At 31.3% G+C, this 24,928-nt stretch overlaps 1 protein-coding gene across 1 annotated transcript in view; it reads left to right on the top strand.

Moving 5' to 3' along the window:
- Nucleotides 1-22,701, top strand: part of LOC124077056 (zinc finger protein OZF-like) — a 52,171-nt gene extending 29,470 nt beyond the window's left edge. Inside the window, exons 3-4 of the mRNA XM_058579995.1 lie at nt 12,604-12,698; nt 17,701-22,701. Coding sequence (XP_058435978.1) covers nt 12,604-12,698; nt 17,701-18,640 — 1,035 coding nt within the window. The 3' untranslated portion in view covers nt 18,641-22,701. The remainder of the gene's footprint in view (nt 1-12,603; nt 12,699-17,700) is intronic.
- The last annotated feature ends 2,227 nt before the right edge of the window (nt 22,702-24,928 follow it).

Raw genomic sequence — 24,928 nt, 5'->3', positions numbered from 1 at the left:
AGTACCCCTTTCCCTATTCTCTTACATTCTTCTATCGTATATTTATTTATAGTTTTTTTTAATTATTGCTTTATAGAATACACATAAAAGTAGACTTCATGTGATATATTCATATTTGTACATAGCAATTTTGGTGAGATATATTGTTTAATTTGAAGGAAAATTATCACCTTTTAATGATGAGTTTTATCCTCTGTACATGGGATGTATAATTCAGTGTTTTATGTGCTTTTTGTGACTTTTATTTTCTCATAATTTCTACATATTTTGTTTCTAAAAATGTACACATGTGAAATACCACTTGCATAAGGCACCTATGTAAAATTTATGCATAGTGTTTTATGCTCTTTTTTAAACTGGATATATTATGAAATGTGAATGGCCCTAGTGACCATTTTTCCTACAGATTATTATTTATCTCTTCCAAGATGTATATTGTATTGAGCCATGCCCTTGTGCTTCAAGTGTTTGGGTGAGTACCATTGAGTACTTATATATTATCATGATCACATATGCTATAATTTCAGTAAGTCTCTGTGATGGGGAGTATCATGTATATTCAATAGCAAAATAGTTTCCACAAATAGATACTAATTTAAACTCCTTTTGAGTTAATGATTATTGATTTGTTTTAAATGTTCATCAATATTATTTAATTTTTCCCATGATGGGTTTTTATTTTGCATTTCTTAAATTTCTAAAGATTTTGAATTTTTATAGTTAATAAACATATCTCATGTATAAATTTGAAGTTCAAACTTCTGTCCTTTATATCTTTTTGGCTTAAAAAATGAGAAAAGAATCTAAAAATGCAGCTAGAGATCAATTTGAAGAAAAAGAAAAAGGTTTAAATTATTCTTTAAAATTGACTTTTTTCTTTCCTCATCATTTATTGTAGGTTTTTTGTATGATTGTAAAGGTAGGTTATTTAAAGTGGATTCTAGGGCTTATCTTTGTTAATTACTTCAGGAAAAATAAATAAGAAATTTCTCTACACTATGGCTGCAGGAAAGTGAATAAATTTCTTTAAAATCATATGGTAATAAAATTGTTAAATGACATATTTACTAAACATCCACTCCTTAAAAAATTTTTTTCTGTAATATTTTTGGCAGTGAATCATGAATTCTATTATCTGGATTTTGGAGTTTAATATAAAATCATATGTAATAAAATTTGGCCAATCCTAGAAATATTTATACATAATTTGTTGTTTACTTAATGACATGTTGTGGAGATAGCAACTAATGAAAATATTTATTTTTAGAAATAGTTACTTTTTTGCTTTTCAGTTTCTAATAAGCCTTTTAGATTTATTTCCTTACTGAGTCACTCAGGGCCACTATAATCTCCAGGCTTTTACCGTTCTAAGAAATCTGTCTTGTGAGCTCTGTTTCTGAAGATTTTCTTAAAATGAAAGAAAAAAAAATATTTATGTTGCCCCTGAAATGTATTCTCAATACACTCTCTTCAAAATGGAGACAAATAATATTTCCCCAGACTTACATCCCTGTGTCAGGAGCTAACAATACATTGATGGTCTTTGAAGAAATTTCTACAGTTCTGTCTCTGGGTAGTTTTCTGTGGGCTGCTGAATTGCCATTTAGTATCCAGATACCCATTTTTTTTCATATACTATGGGAATAATTTTAGAGGACACAGATGAATAATTCTCTTCATGGAGACTATGAATACCTGTGTGTTCTGTAGTGCACAGCTCACAAAGCCCCTGTAAGACCCTCTGCAGATTCTAATTGGTTAACCATTATCTGCCACTCACATGAATTTTCTTTCAAAAGCTTGAAATAACCTTTTCACTTTAGGCATCCATGTCATCCACATTCCCAAGTATAAAAGTTTGAATCTTTCTTTTCTGAATTCCAGGTTCCATTTCTCTTATGGTTCAATGTGGTGCAAATAATTATGTTTTTTTTTTGTCTTTCTTTTACACAGTGTTTCTAATAAAAATGTTCTCTGCTTCAAGCCCACATTTTCCATGTTCAGCTATGTTTAGAAAATGACATAGAAAATTGTATTTGATAATTTATAAAGGAGAGTTGAGGATACTTCTTGCTCATATTTCCCTTCCTTAGAAACTGAACCAGAACTATGCTTGGCCCTTTAAAGGGAGCACCATAACCAATCAGATATATAGAAAAAATGTTGATTGATTGTATATTCTCTTCTAAGAATTTTCTGTTCAGATTCTTGGCCCATTTCTTGATTGGGTTGTTGTTGTTATTATTATTATTTACTTAGCTTTTTGAGTTCTTTAGTGCTCTATCTGATATGTGAGGGGTAAAAAATTCATTCTAGGATGTAGGCTCTCTCTTCACCTCACAGATTGTTGCTTTTGCTGAGAATAAACTTTTTAGTTTGATTCCATCCAATTTATTAATTATTTGCTTTAATTCTTATGCTATAGGTGTCTTATTAAGAAATTTGGGGTCTAATCCCACATGATGAAGATTAGAGTCTGGTTTTATTCTATTAGATGTAGAGTCTCTGGTTTAATTCTTAGGTTCTTGATACACTTTGAGTAGAGTTTTGTGCATAGTGAGAGATAGTGGTTTGTTGAAGAGGCTATCTTTTCTCCAGTGCATGTTTTTGGCACCTTTGTCTAATATATTATAATTTTAATTTTGTAGGTTAGTCTCTGTGTCCTCTATTCTATGCCATTCATCTTCCAGTCTTTTTTGTTTGTTTGTTTGTTTTTTGCCAATGCCATGCTGTTTTGTTACCATTGCACTGTAGTCTAGTTTAAGGTCTGGTATAGTGATGCCACCTGCTTCACTCTTACTGCTAAGGATTACTTTAGCTATTCTTGGTCTCTTATTTTTCTAGATAAATTTCATGGTTGCTTTTTTATTTCTATGATGAATGCCATTGGGATTTTGATCAGAATTGCAGTAAATCTGTATAGTGCTTTGGTAGCATGGTCATTTTGATAATATTAATTCTGCCTATTCGTGAGCAAGGTAGATCTTTCCATCCTCTAAGATCTTTTTTGATTTTTTTCTTTAGGGTTCTGTAGTTTTTCTTGTTTAGATCTTTCACCTCTTTCATTAAGTTGATTCCCAAGTATCTTATTTTTTTGAAGTTATCTTAAATGGGGTAGTTATCTTCATTTCTTTCTCAGAAGATTTTTCACTAATATACAGAAATGCCTTTGACTTATGGATGTTGATTTTATATCCTGCTACTTTGCTAAATTTATTTACTAGTTCTAGATGTTTTCTGGTGGAGCTTTTGGAGTTTTTCTAGGTGTATAATCATATCTGGCATTTGCAGGTAAATGGATAGCATTGGAGAAGATAATGCTAAGTGATGCTAGCCAATTCAAAAAAAAAAAAAAAAGCCAAATATTTTGTCTGATATAAACAGGCTGACTCATAATGTGGTAGGGAGGGGGAGTATGAGAGAAATAGATGGATTCTAGATAGAGCAGAGAGGTGGGAAGAAAAGAAAGGGGGCAGGGGATTAGCAAGGATGGTGGAATGTAATAGAGTTCATCATCAAAAGTCCATGTGTGAAGACACAAATTGGTATCACCATACTTTATATACAACCAGGGATATGAAAAATTGTGCTCTATACATGGAATAAGAATTGTAATGCTTCTGTTATCATTTATTTAAAAAAAATGAAAAAGTATGAAAAAAATGTTTATAAATTATGTATATTAAATATGTGCATGTTATATATAGAATATATATATATTTATGTATAGATCTAGGGGAAGGCAAGTCTCTTTCCTGAATTTTTAAAAATCAATTAATTTATTAATTTGTTATAACTTGCTATTAGAGCAGAATGCATTTCACTTCATAGTACACAAGTGGAGAACAAAATTTTCTTTCTCTTATACAGAAAGTATAATTACAAAACCCATGTAACTGTACTTTGTGTACAAAATATTTCCATCTCATTCCACCATCTTACTTACCTCTATACCATCTCCCAACATCTCCCTCCTCTTTGTCTTATTCAAAGTTTCTTCATTTCTTCCATGCTACCTCCCACTTCACTCATTGTGGATCAGCATCCACTTAGCAGAGTAAACATTAGGTCTTTGGTTTAGTGGATTGGTTTACTTGCTTTAACATGATATTCTCCAACTCTATCCATTTACTTCCCAATTCCATAATTTTATTGTCTTTATGCTCAGTAATATTTCACTGTGTATATAGACCATATTTTCTTTATCCATTCATCTATTGAAGAGCATATAGATTGGTTCTATAGTTTACCTATTGTGAATTGTTTTGCAATGAACATTGATGTAGATATGCCACTGTATTATGCTGTTTTTAGCTCTTGTTGGTCTAAACTGAGGAGTGGGATAGCTGGGTCAATTTTGGTTCCTTTCCAAGTTCTCTAAGGAATCTCCTTATTCTTTTCCAGATTGGTGTCACCAATTTAGAGTCATACCAACAGTGTAACAGTGGGCCTTTTTCCCCCACATCCTCACCAACATATATTTTTGCTTGTATTTTTAATAACTGCCATTCTGATTGGAGTAAGATTAAATTTTAGAGTAGTTTTGATTTGCAATTCTTTAATTGCTAGACATGTTGAACATTTTTTATTGATTGATTGTTTATCTTCTAAGAAGTGTGTCTCTTATTTATTGATTGGGAAATTTGTTTTTTGGCATTAAGTTTTTTAAGTTCTTTATTTATCCTGAAAATTAGGGGTTCTATCTGATGTGCATGTGGTAGAAATTTACTCCCATTCTCTGGTATGACTTTTCCCCTCACTGATTGTTTCTTTTGCTGAGAAGAATCTTTTCAGTTTGAATTCATCCCATTTAGTGACACTTGTTTCTATTTATTGTGCTTTAGTAGTATTCCTAAAGAAGCAAAATTTCAAATTCCCTACCTGGGATTACAGGTGTATGACATCATGCATAGCAAAACAATTCATCTTGATTTCAAGTCCACTTTCTTAAGGGGCTTTCATCCTAGGAATTAAAAGAAAATGTTATAGACAGTCCATTGGGTCTAAGGACATGTCATAAAATAAGGAATAAACCATTAATAAATTTAAATAATAGACTCAAATCTTTGGATCTGGGGAAAAAACAAACACACACACACACACACACACACACAATCACACACCATACAATTTCTGGTTAAATCTCCCTGCCCTCACTCAGGGCAGTTTCTCTCTAGTTCTTTATATCTCAGGAGAAATATTGGTAAAAAAAAAAAAAATGTATCTTTCACCTGAAGCATAAAAAGAAGTGATCATGTCCTTCATCTTCCTGAACTCAGGACAAGCATAACTCTCAAATATGGTTCTGTGAACTGAGATTTTTCTGGAGTCTTGACATAGTTTTGAGGGTGCTGTTCCAAAAATACATATACTTTATTAGTAATATTTTAAATACATAATGGTAATTTTCACATAGTAGAAATTTTGGGTTATACTATAAAATTCAATTTTTACTATTTTTATATGAATTCTAAAAAAATAATTATCTTTCCAGCTCATATAATTTTAATGTTTAATCTCTTTCCATACAAGAGAAGTTAACTGAAATTTTACAGGATTATCACTGTATTATTTCCATCCATAAATAATATATTTGCATATATAATCTACAAATTCAAAAGGACTCATATGCAAGTTTAAATGCAAATGCTTTTCTGGGTTGGCTGGATTTTACTTCTCCAAGGATACCTTGCCTTTAATTAGCTGCAGCCTCAAAAGAAAAAATAAATAAATGTACAGACAAGACCCTACAACTGTGACATCATTTATTTTTGGATTTGAGGTTATCTCCTGTGACTCAAAAAACTCACTAGGCCCAGATTGAGCATATGATGACATAAGTTGTGTCCAATCAGGAGTCCTTATATAAGCATTGTCCAATCCACACATATTCAGTAAAGAGAAGCAAGTTTTGACCATCTGGTGTGAAGCCTGCCAGTGTGGGTATCCATTTCTAGGCTCCCTCACTTATGTTCAGTGAACCTGATTTTTTCTCCTGTATAGGTACTGTGTGATTTATAGAGAGGACATTTGGTTCATAAAAGTACAGTAAATGATGAGTGTGCAGTGAAATCCTGAGACTGGATTTTGAGTCTGGTTGAAACTGGCTGCACTGATTATGGTGGGAACTGGCAATGGTTGGCTAGAATCCCTGGTGTAATCTTTGGTTTCTGCAGTCCTGTGTCTTCTTCTGAGAAAGGTAAGCCATGAATCTTCACTGGCCAGTCAACTGGAGAATATATTGACAAGTCCTATAGTATCCTATAGAATATCTTCAGCCCCTACCTTAAATTATATCTGAGAACATTTGTGGCAACATTTCCAAATCTTCTCAGATTGTGTTGTGAATTCTGGAGTGGGGAGATCATCACAATCACAACCCCATGTATTTTTTCCTCCAGGAGGGGGATGAGATACTCTATAGGTATCTCAGTTTTTCTTTACTCCTGAATTCATTCTCCTTCTTTTTGGAGATTGTGGTATTGTGGATTGAGCCAGAGGTACTGTACCACTTAGCTACATACCTGGTACTTTTTTTTTTTTAATCTTCAGACAGTTGCTGAGTGTGATTTTAAATTTGTGTGCCAGTATTGTGAGTTGTATTTATATATAAAATTTTAGCTTACTGTTAAATGACAACTTCTCCCTTTCCCAATATTATCAGTTACTTTTTTGCAGTATTATCAGTTACTTTACCCATATTATATTTCAAATGAACATGTTATTTTCAATTGTTATACCAAAAACTGGATGAGACTTTTAAAATATTCTATTTTTCTCTCTGGTTGCAATGATACATGCATATTAATTCCAGAGAATCAAGTGGCTAAGTCAGAAAGATTGCAATTTCATGGTAAACATGAGGAACTTAGGTAGACCAATTAGACAATTACAAAAACCTTTCTCAAAATTTTAAAACATGGCTGGGTATGTAGCCCAGAGTTAACATGCTCCTGTTTCAAATCCCCAGTACCATAGAAAAAAATCAACAGCAAAAATTTTGTTGTTGTTGTTTATGAGCATTTTACATGATTGAAAAGTAAAGAAGAATCTCTTGATCTTGGAAAAATCATGTGTTTCTGTTCTTTCTTTGTGTCTCCAAGAGCCGAAAACCTGTAAGAGTGTCTTTATGCTCAGATTTTCTTTTGTGAAATGTATATGAGAGCATTTTCATTCCCTTCTCTGGTATTTTCCTGGAACTGTGTTTCAGAACTTATGTAATATGAGGATCCCACACCTGGCAATTCTAATGCCTCTCATAAGTCCAGACCAGTACTTGGGGCTTGTTTTGTTCAAAAGCAGTATAAATGTAGATAGTTTAGTTTCTCAAGGAAGTAACTGAGAGAACTCTCAACTTCCATTTTTTTAATGTCCACTAATTTTATAGTCTAGCACAGTGTTTCTTTCTTCCATACCCATATAATTGGAGTACTACTTACTATTCCACTTTTTGAGAGTAGCCATTCTAACAGCTGTGCTCATGCAGAAGATCTTATAGTTGGCTGGAGCATTAAAATTCTGATGCAAGGTTTTGAGATTCCAGGGTGCCTTATGCTCACTGGAAAAAAAAATTGATATATACTTATTTTAGAAATAAAAAGGGATCTGTGATTGTAACCATTTTTCTTCACTAATATTTGATATTTTACCCATTACAATGTTTGCACACCAATGTGAAACCACTCCTTTTTGATCTAGGGAGATTTGCACCTGCACAGTTACCAGTGCTTTCAATGCTCTGAGGTTTCAGATATAGTCCATTGAATGGAAAATGTTAATATCGGGAAAAATTACTTACAGAAAGAATTGGTTAGTTCTGGTGTTATTAGTAAAGTGAGCTGGGTGAGAGAGCTCAGGAAGTGCTAAACTGACACTTTGGCTTTCAGTGGTGTTCTGTATTTCCCTGTTAATTTTTTGGTACTGTCTAGATAAAAGTTGAACTGTCAGCAACAGCTCTTTGAATTTTTAGAGAATGTTGGCAAATCCCTCTAAGGGATTAAGGGGTTCCCTTAAGATTTAACACCTCTTCCACTCTAGTCTAATGGAATAAAGCCATGGATCTTTCATGGCCATAGAAAACCACTTATTTTCCCCCCTGGAGTTGATACTCATGTATATCTTATTCCTTCCTCTGTGTGTACAGATAAATTAGCATTTAAACTACAGGTAATTTAGAGTTAAATAATATATTTCAAACCCAAATCAATCCTCCTTGATTTATATTAACACTGTATTTGGGCATTTTGTTCCAGTAATTTTGCATATTGCTCAAATCAGGAAAATCTTCAAGTGTATTCTACTTATCTCTTGGTTGATATATTTGTTTTTTTTTTCAGTTTTCTAATGTGTGTGCCTCTAATTACAGTTTTAAGAAGGACTCAAAACAGGAGTAAATATTTATTTGGTGTATTCATAAATGGAGGGAGGCTTATATTCTGCTTTTATTTTTATTTTATTTTTTAAATTATCTCTCTTTATATCTGCGGTTTGGTGGATGCTTGTGTATAATTCCAGTGTCACACACATTCTGCACACAAGTCCCTACTTGTGATCTGTTCCTATGGTTCTAACATCTACATTGAGGTTGGATTGTAGCATTCACTCATATTAAATATTTTATTGATATGTTTTGATTTATATACTTATAATACTTAACAATAAAAAGATATTTGCATACATATGAATTGCCTTATGTAGTTTTCTGTATTGTGATTTCTTTATCTTAAAATTACTACACTGTTGTAATATTATAACATGTATTAGTGTCAGGTAATGATCACTAGTACATTTGCTCTTATATATGAGAGAGTTCTTGGCTAATTTTTTATACATTTAAATTTCCAGGGGGCTGGGGATGTGGCTCAAGCGGTAGCGCGCTTGCCTGGCATGCGTGCGGCCCGGGTTCGATCCTCAGCACCACATAACAAAGATGTGTCCGCCAAATACTAAAAAATAAATAAAAAATAAAAAATAAATTTCCAGGAAAATCTTAGAAGTTTTTGGTTTGATTTCTTCTTTAACAAAAAGTAAAGCATGGTAAAATTTTGACCAGTTAATATTATAGGTTAACTTGGGAAAATGGTCATTTTTATAATAGATTTATCCTTTGTAAATATGTTGAATATTTGAGTCTTTTATGTGCTTTTCAATATTTTTTATTTTCTGAAATATTGCAAATTCCTTTTGTAAATATACTTGCATATTAAATGCAATATTCATGTGACATTGGCATAAAACATACATGGTATTTTGTAGTTTTGTCAAACTGAATATAATACATCAACAATAATTCTAACTATTAGAATTTACTATTTATAAAATTTAATAATTATTTCTTCCTCTGTAACCATTCCCCTTGGTTTCAATGCTGGAGGAATATGGCTGTATTCTCATATGTACAGTTGTTGTAATTTTAGTCTCTGTTTCTTGTGTGGGTATATCATATATATTTGACAAAACAGTTTGTACAAATTGATAATAAAAGCTTAAATTATTATTTCCCACTTTTGTGAATGCATTCATTCCACATATTCATCAATACTATTTAATTTATCTATATGATGTGATTTTATTCAATGTTACCTAATTTCTAAAGATTTTGAGTTTTTATGATTATTGAACACTTAGATATATCCTTTTTAAAGTGTTTCTTCAAGAATTTATTCTGCTTTTGCAATCTGTTTTATATTTTGTTTCTTCTTATAAGTATTTGATTATATGAGGAAATTAGATATTTTTACCTTGTCACTTTTGCACCTTTAATGTAATAATTTGATGAATAGATTTTTATATTAATATTTTGTAATTCATAAGTTTAAACATATTATATTGTACAATTTTGAAAACAAAAACTATTGTTTTTCTATTGTGATATTAGGGGTTCAACCAAAGTGTCCTATTGCTGAGCATATTCTCAATTGTGTTTTAAATTTTATTTCCAGATGAGGTTTGCTCAATTTCTTCAGTTGGCCTTAAATTTTCAACTTCATTTCTTAGACTCCAGAATAGAAGATATTTCAGGTGTGCACCACCATATGCACCCTATCTTTTGTATGAAAACTTTTGAGCTTGTACTTTCTTATATATTTCAGTATTATTGATTAATAACTTATATTCAGCATTTAATGTGTCAAAATATGTTGTTATATTTTATGAGTGAAGGCATAAAATAGCATTTTATTATCACACTGTTTTCCCAATATCCTAGCATCTTTCTTTGAAATGAATACCATTTTTTCTCTTCCCTGCACTGTAATCTTCATTATGTATCACTGCCTAAATAACAAGAGACTTATGAAGAGTTTTGTTGTTGTTGTTTTCTGTAGTTCCACCATATATTTTATTATGAGGTTTACTCTGATTGATTTAATTTCATAACATCAATCATGTGGCATCATGGTAGTTTGGTAAGCAGTAGACTTTATCTACAACAGTGGATATAGCAAATATCTTAGCCATGTACTAGTCTATACCATCCAGATTCTTGTCATTACACTCAGAGAATTGGAAAATTGCAGAAGATTCTTAGGAAAAATTTTCCAGAGTGTATTTACATCAAGTGAGAAATTATTATATATGCATATATTTGCAATTATATACTGTATAATTGATATAATTTTTATTTGTTGAATGTTAAAATTTGCTAGTGGTTTTTAAATTGTATCTTTTTAAATTTTTTTATTTGTACTGAAGACTGAACTCAGGGGTGCTTAACCATAAAGCCACATCCTCAGTCCTTTTTTTATATTTTATTTAGAGACAGAGTCTTGCTGAGTGGCTAAGTGCTCACCAAGTTGCTCAATACTATATATCTATGTCTATGTCTATATCTATATCTATATCTATCTATCTATCTATATCTATATCTATATATCTATATCTATATCTATCTATCTATCTATCTATATATATATATATATATATATGACAATATTATATATAATATTGTCTAACAATTTATGATCTTTTTTTTTATCCTCCTCAGTCACTGGAACTACAATTGTCTATCACTAGACCTGGCTCATTTGCTTTTTAAAAGCACCAACATTGATATTGGTAACTCTCTCTGTGCTATGTTCATCTTTAATAGCTTCTAATTTTGCTCTTTTGCTTAAGATTTTCTTTACTTTTAGTTTATAAAATTTACTTTTCATTGGGATGGATGATTTGATAATAAATTCTAGTCATTTTATGGCTTAAAAACTTTTTTCTGTATGTTTTATTTCAACCTCAGGTTTAGATGAATTCCATTTTTTTAGCTGTATGGAGGTCTAAGTGAAACATAATAACCTGTATGGATATTGTTAAATAAATGGAACCACAATTTTGCCAAGTTTTTTGACTGTACAGTATATACCCAAATAACATAAAATCAGCATACTACATTGACACAGCCACATTAATATTTATAGCAGCACAATTCAAAATAGCTAAGCTATAAAGCCAACCATTCAATGATAAATGGGTCCATTCAGTGATGACAGGATAAAAAATTGTTGCTTTATCCTATGTACACAATAAACTATGAATCAGCCATAAAGAAGAATGACTTTATGACATTTGTCAGTAAATGGATGAATCTGGAGATTTTATGCTAAGTAAAACAAACCATTTCTTTAAAACCAAAGATTGAAAGTTTTTGCTGATATGTAAAATCTAAAGCTCATAAAGCGGAAAAGGGTAAGAAAAAAAATCAGTAGATTGCACAATGGTAAACAATAAATAAACAAATAAAGGAAGGGGATGGAAAATTTAAAGATATATATATATATATATCTCCTACCATGATAGCCACCAACAAGAACAGGATTTTAATTAGGATAAGATATATCCCATGCTTGCATAATGCCATAAAAATTGATTTTACTATCAGGTAGAATTAGAAAGAACCAATAAAATAAAAAACAAATTATATTTGTTTGAAAAGCTATATGTATGTTCTATTATAAACATCATACAATATATACATCAAAGTTTTTATATATATGTATATATTATTTTGTATGTTATAAATTGTTAAAATTATAAAAAAGGAAAATCTAAACAGGATTGTTTTTGCTATTTTTTATATTAATAAGTACCATAAAATGTTTGAACTTAAATTCACTGTTAAATATTTTCATTAAGTGGACTGTCTACCTTGTTAAATTTCAAAATTCCTCTTATACTATTGGTATTGGAATTACTAGAGATCTCACTAAATATTTAGAAGAGCCAGCTCCATCAGAGAAATTACAATAAGATTCTACACTTTCGTAAATCTCTGATTAGTGGTTGTGCAATTAAAATTTGAGGATTCCCTTTTTAATTAACATAATTTTCTCATCTGAACAATATGTATAATTTAGATCATAATATAAAAAATTAAAAAATATATATTTTTGTAGTAATTCCTGAGTTTTATATTGTGTTTCATAAATGCGGAGTATATATATATTTTTGAACTTAAATCACTTTATCTGCAGAAGTAGATAATAGTATCATTGTGTTCCAAAACCACCAACATGATAGTCCACTAACTCTCATTTCAACTTCAATTACCTTACAGACTGTGCAAATGTTCATGTGGTCAATGTGTTATTTATTTACCTATTCTTATTTCAGGTACTGTTAACATTCAGGGATATAGCCATTGATTTTACTGAAGAGGAGTGGGAATGCCTTCAGCCTGCTCAGAAAAACTTATATAAAGATGTAATGTTAGAGAACTATAGAAACTTTGCCTTCCTTGGTAAGTTTAATTTCCCTTTAAAATTTTTAATTAATAATTATTATTTAATTTACTTCTGTTGTATCTTCTGGGAACTTCTCAATAAGAATGAGTTTCAGATTTGTGTTTCAAAGAAAAAGGGCATTTTTAGAATAGATATTTTACTCTTTAATATATATTATTTTGCACTTTAATCTTTCTCTTTCTCAGTGTGTTATACATCCTTCACTTTAGATAATTAGTACCTAGCATAATTTAGTGATGTAAACTACTGTAGCCTACACATAGCAGGGGGAAGAGTTGAGACGTTCAAATGGAGAAAACAAAACTAAAAAATGTTGGCAGAGTAGTTATTAAGCAGAAAAAAATTTTCAGAAGCTTAGCTTTATTTCTTTTGATTTTAGTCATTGAACACATACTGCCCTACATTTATTACATTCTCAAATTCTTTGTAGTCTTCTGTTTTCTTCTTTACTGATGTCCCAGTTCATTCAGTTTAACCATTAAAACTTACACTTTGTTGTGAGGGCCAGCATGATCTGTTACAAATCTTGTGAGGAAACCTGTAAAGAAGCTAACAGAAGAGAGAGACACATTCACAGTGAAAAGGAAAAAAGAAAAAAAAAAAAGACCTGGCCACTCCTCTTCACGGCTGCACATAGTATACCCCAAAATTACATAGCTTCTGTTACCATGACTACATTCTAACCTAGTGTTATTTTAACCCCAAGTGCTAGCTAACCAAGATAAGGTACAGTTACTACAAACATAGAGCCCCTTCTCCCTAAGGACATTACCAGAGAAACTAGATAGTGCACCTGTAGAGTTGTCTTAATAGCTTCAGGGAGAAACTGCTAGCATTACTAATTGTGGAACTCAGGGTGACAGTTATCATCACCCCCGCACTTTCCTGTCTATTTCCAAGGTCAGAATACCTACAGCCTCCCCTCCTTTTAAAAGGCCTTTTGAATAAATAATATTTCTTATCTTCTTAATGCTGGTGGGTGCAAAAATAAGGCAGCTATAGACAACAGCAAGTGCCAACATCAGTAAACATCCACCTATGAATATTTTTTGACCCAGATGAAATTGAATAAACATGAAATTATCCAATCCAACAAGTCTAAACATCAATCATCTTGTTGGACCTTATTAATGATAGCTTTAAGGTAATTTAACTCTTTTCAAATAAAATTACTATTATCACTTAAATTGAAGGAACACATGTTATTAAACTTTGGATATCCATTATGATGTAACAATACCAGACAATCAATTGCAGCATGAATGTCAAGTATGGCTTGACAAGGTTGTTTTTGTTCTTCATTAAGCATATTAATGGCCATGGAGGCATGGCTAATACTTTTTATGATAGCATAGGTGAGTTTCATAGTAGTTTTGTAAGCCCATAGAGCTAGTCCAGGGAAACCCTCTAAGGAGAATGCAAAACATCAAATTTTGCCTTAGAGAGAAGGTTCACTGAATTATCACAGTTTTTATCAAGAGGAATAGCTCTTTTATAAACAAATTGCACAGGATGGTGACCTATTAAATACTATGATAAAGACACAGTTATTCTGCTAAGACAACAAAGAATACCATGAGACAGTTTTGCAGGTATATAACAATTTCATTCAAGTGAGTCAAGATATTGTACTGGGTTGTAGAAGTCCAGGATCTGACAGTAGGGAATTTCCCATAGCTGGTGTACAAAAACAGAGCAACATTGTTATTAAGACCAAAACATTTACAGATTTTTGTGTGAGTTTAGCAATCAAAGCAGTAACTAAGTTATCCAGAGTACATTCTAACCTATTTGAGCCAACATCTTTTGAGCTGAGGCTCTTAATGGTTTTATATCCCCCCAAGTAACTGGAATTAATTATAGTATTGTGGGTTCCTCTTTTAATATTTCTCCTCTTTTGAGGAGAATGATTATTCTCTTCTTTGAAGGGACTCTTCTCTTCCAGGGTTAAATGAAACTTATGAATCAGCTTGTGAAGTCCTTGATGTACATTTATAATTGCTATATTTCAAACATCAAGCTAGAGTCCAAACAGGACATGTTGGCATAAGTGTAGCAGTCCATGCTTTTCCCCAGGTGATCAAAGGCATAGGATCTTGTCATTCTGGTCAGGTGGAATCTTATATATTGCATACTTTTTTGGTAATGACTTTTTGAGAATAGAATGTCTATTCAATGCAGATGACCAATTTTGAGTATTAACTTTATTGAGCACATGAACAGTAAATAAAACAATATTTAATGCATATTAAAATGAGAGAGGCTAGATCTTTGTTTGTTTGTCTCAGTATTAAAATGTAAGTATTAGGATACAATTTGCTCACTCAAAAAAGCTTGTCCCAAAGAATTATGAGAAATTTCATCATTTAAAACTATATCTCATTGATTAAAAATTGTGCAAAAGGATGAGATGTAAAGGCAGGGGGATTACCCATCTTTAAACAAATAGGGCTTCTAGGAGCATATCATGCTTGGTTTCTCTCCATGCTCTCTGCTGGAACTGACTTGGCAGTTTTTTTTTTTGTTGTTGTTTTTTTAGATTCAATTCTATTAGTCAATTTTTTCTTTTGTTTTGTGACTTGCAATAATGAATAGCTTATTATACTTCTACTTTGTAAGTTGTTAAATTTCTTATTTTTTTCTATTTTGCTTAATGATTTAATTTCTGGATCATGCTTGGATTCTTTTCACACTTCTCTCTCTCTCTGTCTCATATATATATATATATTCCCTTTATATATCCTACAGGCTTTTAATTTTTACAGTATTTCACAAGTTGCTTAGACTTGTCTTTAACTTGGTCCTGTTTGATAAGCCTCTCCCATATTGGTAGAATTTCAGCTTTGCACACTAGGAATCCCCCTGTCATTTATTCTTAAGGAATTATTCACATACACAATTTGTGCATAATTATATTAATACTTTTTGTCTCAATTTTCTCTCTTAACTTTCTTTAAATAGTTATTTAGAGTTCTTTGAGTAATTCATAACTGTCAGTATCCTAATATTCAGTTCTTAATGTTTTCTTTTTCTTCTTTTGTTACTTGGATTAAGCCATGCTTCTCTTTCTTTATATTTGCTGTACTATTTTTTATTTGTTCATTAAAGGAGCCAACAGTAGATTATATAGTCCATTTTGGGGAAAAAAGTATAAAAACATTTAAATAAATAAAAATACACAAGAACAGTGCTGTATCCTTGTAATATGTGCTAATTGAGAGGCCATGCAAAAGTACTTCATGTTTGAGGGAAGTCGAAGAAATTTAGAAGCAGCATGACTCAAACAATTTAAAAAAACTTGTGTTGTAGTTCAGTGATATAGAATTTTGGGGGTTAATCTCAAGCACCACACATGAAAAATTAAAAGTTGGATGACCTAAAGATTCAGAAATGCCAGTACTAAATATGTATCTATGAACAATTAAATTAGCGAATTGAAGTGATACCTCTGCTTTTGTGATTAGTGCAAACATTGTTCTCAGTATTAAAGCTAGGGACTCAGTGTGTGCCCATCAATTATCAAATGAGTAAAAATATTGCACTTATATACTATTATTATTTAGTTATGAAAATATTTTTTTCTCATAAAGTGTTTTAAGAAATACATGCAGGACTTTGCATTAAGTGAAATGTGGCAGGCAGGGATTAAGTTGCAGAAACATTTGATTCACATGTGGAAGTAAAAATTTAAGTGACTAAAATTGTGCTCACCAGGTACTGGGCTTTTTGTATGGTTGATATTATAGTCAAAGTCTCCATATTTTTATTTTATTGAGCATACGAGGGTCAAGAGTTTTGTTTTATCAAATGGTGAGTGTATTATGTTCTTCATTAATACTACTAGTAGAAGGAATGCAATACCTTGTAAGAACAAAACTGGTATTTATATTAAATAATAATTGTGTTAATACATTCTGTTTAGTCATTTTACCTTTTATATATAGTATGAAATACCATGATATATTTAGTAAATAAACAAAGTAGTATTTGTCAGTGAAAGAAATCATCATATCACATGAATTTAAAAATATGAAAATCAATTTATTATAGTTGATTGTCAAGTGTTGACTTCAGCCAAGTATTATGGCATAGGCTATGCAAGGTTTTTATAGTCAAAGTCTCCATATTTTTATTTTATTTTGTTGACTTTATGCAAGTATTATGGCAAAGGGTTATGCAAGGTTTTATAGTCTTTTAAAATGTTTTTATGGAAAATTTTATAGACATATATGTGTATATTTCTTAGTAAATTTTTTGTTCATATTTCTTGTTAAGAGTCCATAGCCTCTTTAGTCTTGTTGACTATTTGTGGTATTATCACTCAAATTCTACCAGTTATTTTCACATCTCTATGTCATGGTAGACAAAAACCAGTTTTTGGACACTCTTTGAAAAAGACACAAATGTTTGTATATGTTTTACATTTCTCTTATTCTACTGAGAGTAAAGGTAGCTGGTAGATATTTTCTAAATATGTAATTCTATATTATGGAGGACAAAAGGCTGTGGATGATAAAAGTAAAATACTTTCCTTCTCTTTATTATAATACTCTTCTCAATAATGTACTCCTCTTGGATACTGTGGTCTCTAAAACAATTTGGGTAATATTCTCAATGTAATTGTGTCTGTACATTTTTAATGAACTGATATATTTTAGAATTTATGATGTCTTTGAACGTACTAATCTGCTACACTCCTGATGTACTTATTTTAACTTAATTTCATGTTACGTATGCAAAGTATATTTATCCTACTCTAATAGGTATTGTTATGTTTAACTTTTGTTTATTTCAGCCATGACTCCTCAAGATACTCAAGAATATTCAACAGAAAAGGGCATAAAACATATATTTCACAATGTGATAAGTGGAAAATATAGAAGTTGTAATCTTGACTGTTTACAACAAGAGAAAATATGGAAAACTACAAGTGAGAGTGAACACCAGAAATCATATAAAAATTCAGACCTTGTTCACAGAGAATTTATACTGGAGAGAACCCCTACAAATATAAACAATGTGGCAAAGCTTTTAGTAAAAAATTAGGTCTTATTTACCACAGAAGAACCCACATTAGAGAGAAGCCCTACAAATGTAAAGAGTGTGGAAAAGTTTTCATTCAAAAAGTAGGCCTTACTTGTCACAGGAGAATTCACACTGGAGAAAAGCCCTACAAATGTAAGGAATGTGGCAAAGCTTTCAGTCAAAAATCACACCTTGTTCGCCACAGCAGAACACACACTGGAGAGAAGCCCTACGAATGTAAAGAATGTGGCAAAGCTTTTAGTCAAAAACCAGACCTTTTTAGGCACAGCAGAACTCACACTGGAGAGAAGCCCTACAAATGTGAAGAATGTGGCAAAGGTTTTAGTCAAAAACCAGACCTTTTTATGCACAGGAGAACTCACACTGGAGAAAAGCCCTACAAATGTAAAGAATGTGGCAAAGCTTTCAGTAAAATATCACACCTTATTCGCCACAGGAGAACTCATACTGGAGAGAAGCCCTACAAATGTAAAGAATGTGGCAAAGCTTTCAGTACAAAAACACACCTTATTAGCCACAGAAGAACTCACACTGGAGAGAAGCCCTACAAATGTAAAGAATGTGGAAAATCTTACAGTGAAAAATCACACCTTATTGGCCATAGAATAACTCACACAGGAGAAAAGCCCTACAAATGTAAAGAATGTGGCAAAGCTTTCAGTCAAAAGTCAAACCTTATTGCCCACAGGAGAACTCACACTGGAGAGAAGCCCTACAAATGTAAAGAATGTGGCAAAGCTTTTAGTCAAAAACCAGAACTTTTTAGGCACAGCAGAACTCACACTGGAGAGAAGCCCTACAAATGTAATGAATGTGGAAAAGCTTACAGTCAGAAATCACACCTTATTTGCCACAACTGAACTCACACTGGAGTGAAGCCCAACAAATGCAAAGTATGTAACAAAGATTTTACTCAAATATCAACCCTTATTTGCCACAACAGAATTCACACTGGAGAATAGCCCTAAAAATGTGAATAAGTGGCAAAACTTTTAATAAAAAATAAAACTTTATTCACCACAGCAGAAGACACCCTGGTGAATGTGAAATGTAAATAAAGTGATAATACTTTTAAAGAAAAACTAAACCTCATTAACAACAGAATTTATACAGAAAAGAACCCCTGCAAATGAAAACAATGTAGCAAAGCTTTTAATAAGAAATCAATTCTTTTTCATCACTAAGCTATTTATTCTGAAAAGAAGACATAAATGTAGAGAATGTAGAGACATTTTAAATTATATATCATATATTATTAGACATCAGAGAAAACACACTGGAGAGAAGCTTTACAACTGAGACCATCGTACCATTCCTCTAAGAAAGAGTCAACATTTAATCCTCACCACAATAACCATAGAAGAGACAAAGTTTTGAAATGTGAAAATTGACAATGTGACAATGCCTCCAAAATTTATTCACCAATACTCAGCACCTGTGGATACATACTGGTTAGAGAGAATACAAATGGAAAAAAAAAAAAACAAAACATTTCATAACCACATGTTTCTTAAACACTACTGATTTTTGGAGGATTCTATTTTCATTTTTGAATACTGGAGAAAAGAATTATATGAAATCTATTTTTTGATGTTTAACAATAAATTGTAACATTTTAAACTGTATTTCAGTTTATTTAAACTGTATTTCAGTTTATATTTAGGGATTTTTAAACACTGAGCCACATTCCTAAGCCCTCTCCCCACTTTTTTAAATTTTGAGACTGTCTTGCTAAGTTTCTTGAAACCACACTAAGTTGCTGAGGCTGAACTTAAACTTCTGAAACTAATCAGTTTCCCAATTTTCTTGGATTACAAGCATGAACCATCCTGCCCAATTTATAGTGCATTTTTTTTACCTATATGACTTGGGTGAATACATGAGGCTTAAAATGCAGCTGCATGAGTTTGAGTCCTTTCACTGGTAAAAAAAAAATACTATAATTTGTACTCTAATAGAAGACTCAAAATGGTGCTAGACAAACCTATTTTTTTCAATCTGCCTCTTTATTCATGGTATTCTAATTATTTTGATCTTGTCAGTTTTGACCATTTCTGATTAATGGGTATCAGAAAGATGGAGCCATGTATTCAAATTCCCTCTATGATCAATAGCAATTCTTCCCATTAAAAATCAAAATATTTTCATAGAGTCTTTGCTATATTTTAAGGAGCCACTCTTGCTTTTGTTTAGTAAAACAGAATCAATTCCACATTGTTGAGTCCCAAATTAATAGCAATATATTAACCTAAGCACCATGAGTAATATAAGAAATACAAGATATCACCTTTGAAATATAAAAAAAAATAAGAATAATAAATGCTAAGCCATTACCATCTAAACTATACCAGGGCTTTTAAAATATATTCTTAGATGTTCTACTCACTCTCATAGTAAGAGGCCTTAGACTCAAAGTCATTTTTTTTTTTTTTGGTTTTAGTCTGTTTTATAATGCTATAGAAAAATACCAGAACCAGGCCAATGTATAAAAAGAGATATAAATGCATGAAAATATTTTCTGAGGGGCTGGGGTTTTGGCTCAGTGGTAGAGTGCTCACCTAGCACATGCAAGGATCTGAGTTCAATCCTCAGCACCACATAAAAATAAATAAATAAATAAAATAAAGGTATAAATAAATAAATAAAATAAAGGTATTGTTGTAAACTCAACAAACAAATAAATAAATAAATAAATATTTTTTTGAGTACATACTTCTGAAGATTTAAGTGCATTGTACCAGAATCTTCTCAGCTCTTGTGGCAGCCCCTTCACCTGCTTTACACATGAGATGGCATTATGGTGAGGGCTCATTTGAGAGGTAGAGAGAACATAAGGAGACAGAAAGTCAGAGAAATTCAGTAAGAAGACTTGCTCTTTTTGTAACAATCTGCTTTAATAGGAACTATCTTGTATCCCATGAAATTTCATTAACTCTTTCCAAGGGCATCTCCCCCAATGATCTAAACAGAATCTACTAGATCTCAGTTCTTACACATTCTACTATTTTCCAACTCTCTCCCTTTGGAAACTAAGTTCCTAACACATGAGCATTTGAGGGACATACTCAATTAATAATGAAAGTAATATGAGAAAGAAAATGGTAAAAATGAGACATAGAATGTCATTTCTTAGTATTTATAAAGATTCTAGATACTACAATAAAATGCTTTAGAATATAGAAATTATTTTAGGTGGAGATTTTATTTTAAAGACAATAGGGAATTCAATTAAACTACTTCTTGAAGAATGAATAAATTTGAATGTGACAAGACTAATGGGCTAGGTATATTAAAAGAAAGGGAAAGCCTGTGCAAAAACTCAATGGATGTATAGTAAACCATGCCTAGGTATATAAAGAAAATGGTGAGCTTTCTGAATATGCTATATCAAGCCAAATGTGGACTGGCTAAAACGGGGTGGCCCTCAAAACTAGAGCAAATATTCATAAGAAAGATGCAGTGGACATCAGTCTCAAGAGCTTCCTATTAAAATATCTGCTTCCAAAGACTACATTATTCTTAGTAATTCTTGGGAGTATTATCTTTCTTTCAATTTCAATTTTTAGCTTTCTATATAGTTGCTGCACCATCCCTTGACCAGATCAATATTTTCTTGAACATTTTCATATATTAATCTATACACTATCTCACATATGTTTATTTCTAGATTGTCATGGATCCCTCCTAGTGAATTCTGTGATGTGTGAGAGGTTGAACAAGTATAGAAATTTGCTTATAAAAAATAAGCCATGTTGTAGGTGGGAAGTAAAAGGAGAAAACATGCAAAAGTCCTCATCTAAACTTGTATATGCTGATACTACACAAGGTTATTTCAGTGATGTCTGGTTTGCGGCAGGGAAGCAACTTTTCTTATACACTATGACACAAAGTTCATCAAATATGGTTGTTATAGACTTTGAGAACACCCAAATTTATCTTAGTAATTTCTACATTGAAAAACTACCGTTACCTTTAAGCAAAACTATTCATTGCAATAAATCTGAAATAGTTCTTTAATATTGCAGAACAGAAAATTGGTGGCATTATTCACTGAATGCCAATATTTTCCAATAACACCTATAGGGGTACTTAACAAAATGCATAGATAATTAAAGAGTGAAATGACACCCAGAAACAACTAATTATAGTAAAAATTATTATTACCTTATTTCAAATACTAGTGCACACTTTTGCTTTTTTTCCCAAAAGTTAATTTTTTTAACCTTTTGGTATGATATTTCACTTCATTTATATAACATGATAAATAGTATGTTTTTTTTTCATATGCACTCTCTGATGCACCCCAAATATATTTGCATATCCCAAGACCTTAGCAGATTTCTAAACACATTATTCATTAGAGAAACAGTAGTCACTTCTGAAATCTATATTGCCCTTTTCAAATGAGGTCTTGCATTTTTTTTCAAATATCTGAAATAATTAGGATGAACTTTATTCTCATTAGCATATAGTAAATGCTTGATAAATATTTGTGAAAAGGATGAAGAAATAATAAGAGCATTCATATAATCTGTACAATATGGTATGTGGTATTTCATGTTTTTAGCTACAACTTATGGAATATTATAACAATCTTACTATGTGGGTAAGATATGGGTATGATGAACCAATAATAAATAAAAATTGCATGCTGCATTGTTAGTAATTCACCAAACAATTTTTTTCAAAAACAGACACTCTGATGTGTTGTATTTATCAACTATGATAGTATGAATGAATGAAGTTAAGTAAATGAATAATTGGAACTACATACTTGCTTAGGGTGCCTATAATTCATTGTTAAAAACCCTTAGCTATATAAGATTTTAATACTGTATCTCACATTGTGACTTAATGGAATTTTGATAAAATGTGCAGTAATAATGCTGAAGTCTTTCATTGAATGTTATATCAATTTGTGAAATAAACATGCTATAAGTGATTTCCTCAATTCTAAGTGTCTTATGTTTTAAGAAACTGTATGGACAATTCAAATTAAAGTTAACATACTAATATCAAGAGCAGAAGCACCACAGGAAAAATGAAAACAAAGAATTGGGAGATTCCAACATTATATATGTAATTTTCTCAACATTTTTTTCAATGTACCTAACCCAGTATTGATACCAAAATTAATGAGCAACCTCTTCTCATGCTGAGTGTGCATGATGCTATTATATAAAATGAAAACAATTGCAAATGTTTCAGAGATACATCTTACAACAGTATCTCACTGTGTTTGACTGCAGCAAATACCTTCTCAGTGTTCAAATGGGTAAAAATTAAAAAAAAAATTCAAGTAAAATCCATGTTAAACAATAACAACAATTTTTTTCATAAGGAAACTGTCAATGTTTTTTTTTTTTTTTTGAAACAACATGACAATAAACTGTGCCCTATCACATAAAGGAAAGCAACAATTCTTCATTTTATTCTTTGAATATGCCAAGTATTCTTTGGCAAAATGCCACATATATTGTTTTAATTTTACAGGTGTGAATTATATCTGATTTTCTTTAAATTGCTACTTATTTAACATAAATTTGTTGAGAAATTATTTCTGCATTTGCTGATTAGTGAAATATAGTGAGAAATGGAAGTCATTTGAAGCTCTATGAATTGCAATCTCAGAATGGTAGAAGGAAGCTGTATATAATCATGAGAAACATATTGAGTACTATTAATTTGTTCCAGATATTTATTTCCCTTATTATCCACTTTTCACATAAACTAGTTCTTTTAAATTGAGCTGACTACTAAATATCCTAGGAAAAGCCATCAGAGCAATCAGAATAAGAAATTTAAAAGGGAAACAATCAAATCATATACATCTGGTTGAAACAACTAACCAACTGTTGGATCTTAGCTTTTGACTTTACTAAATCCCCTCCTTTTTTTCTTTTTTTTCTTTTTTATGATGACTAAGAGGAAGGTACTTCTAGTAAGAGCATGACCAGAACAATTTAAGGCAATTTTTTTTTCTGAAACATATATAAAATTGACTTGCTAACTCAGAATAAAATCAATTGAGTATATCGTTTTATGGTAAAAAAAAATGTATAACTACACAACGTGAAGATTGGCCTTTTGAAAAAAAGAATGTGATGGTGAAAACCAATTTGGAAAGTTAGTATTGTATATTTTATATCAAAGAAAAAGCAGAAATATTTTAAATACTTTTGATTATTAGATTCGTGTAAAAAAAATAAAAGGTAGTGTCCAGGCTTGATGTGGTGGTACATACCTGTAATCTCAAAAATCATAGAATCTGAGGCTGAAGGATCACAACTTCAAGGCCAGGCTTGGTAACTGAGACCAGGTCTCAAAATAAAATATTGAAGAATTGTGAATATATATGAGTAATAAAGCATCCCTGGGTTCATATAACTATATGAACTATAGTTCAGGACTATATAAAAACCGTAGTTTCCAAAATGTACACCCAAATCAGCAGCCTCCACTCTATCTGCAACTATGTAAAGTTCTAAATGGCAACTAAATTTAGCCATACCTACTATTAGTTGTCTGATATTGACCATAATTTTGAAATATATACATAGAAGATCCTTCACAAAGTATTAGGGGTTCCCATTATTTTTTCGAATGGCAATGAGAGAGGGAAGAAAACCAATTTGGCTTATGTGGCCACTTCTTTTTCTTAAGGCCAATGAGTCAAATATAAAAAGGCTTTAGCGTTTAATTGATTATCATTTATGTAATCATTGTTCTGTGATTTCCTGCTTAATATACATTGGATACTTTATTATTTCTGAGTATCAGCATCTTTACAGACCACTACACCCCAGTCTATTATTTAATAGTTACAAGTCCCTGTGTTCATGCTTCATCAGTTAGTTATTCTCTTTTAAAAATAATTATGTGTTGCATTTGTTGTCTACAGAAAATTTATGAAGGTTAAAAACTAGTAAGCATTTTCACAAATTTGACTTTAAAATAGTTTTCATCGCAAAACACACACCAGAAGTAAGAATGATTTCTTTCTCTAATTTATTAGCCTTTCTGACATCCAATATCAGGACATGAATGCTGCTCATGGAGGGATGTTCTTACCATCAAGAACAATCAATACTACTTTCTTCTATCCCATCAAATGTTACAAAAAGTGCACATTGTACTGTGTTTCATAT

Source organism: Marmota monax, unplaced genomic scaffold (genome assembly GCF_021218885.2).
Source record: "Marmota monax isolate L192 unplaced genomic scaffold, Marmota_monax_Labrador192_F-V1.1 WCK01_AAM20220418_F8-fsc00035, whole genome shotgun sequence".
Lineage (NCBI taxonomy): Eukaryota > Metazoa > Chordata > Mammalia > Rodentia > Sciuridae > Marmota > Marmota monax.
This window is presented reverse-complemented; position numbering and strand designations above follow the sequence as displayed.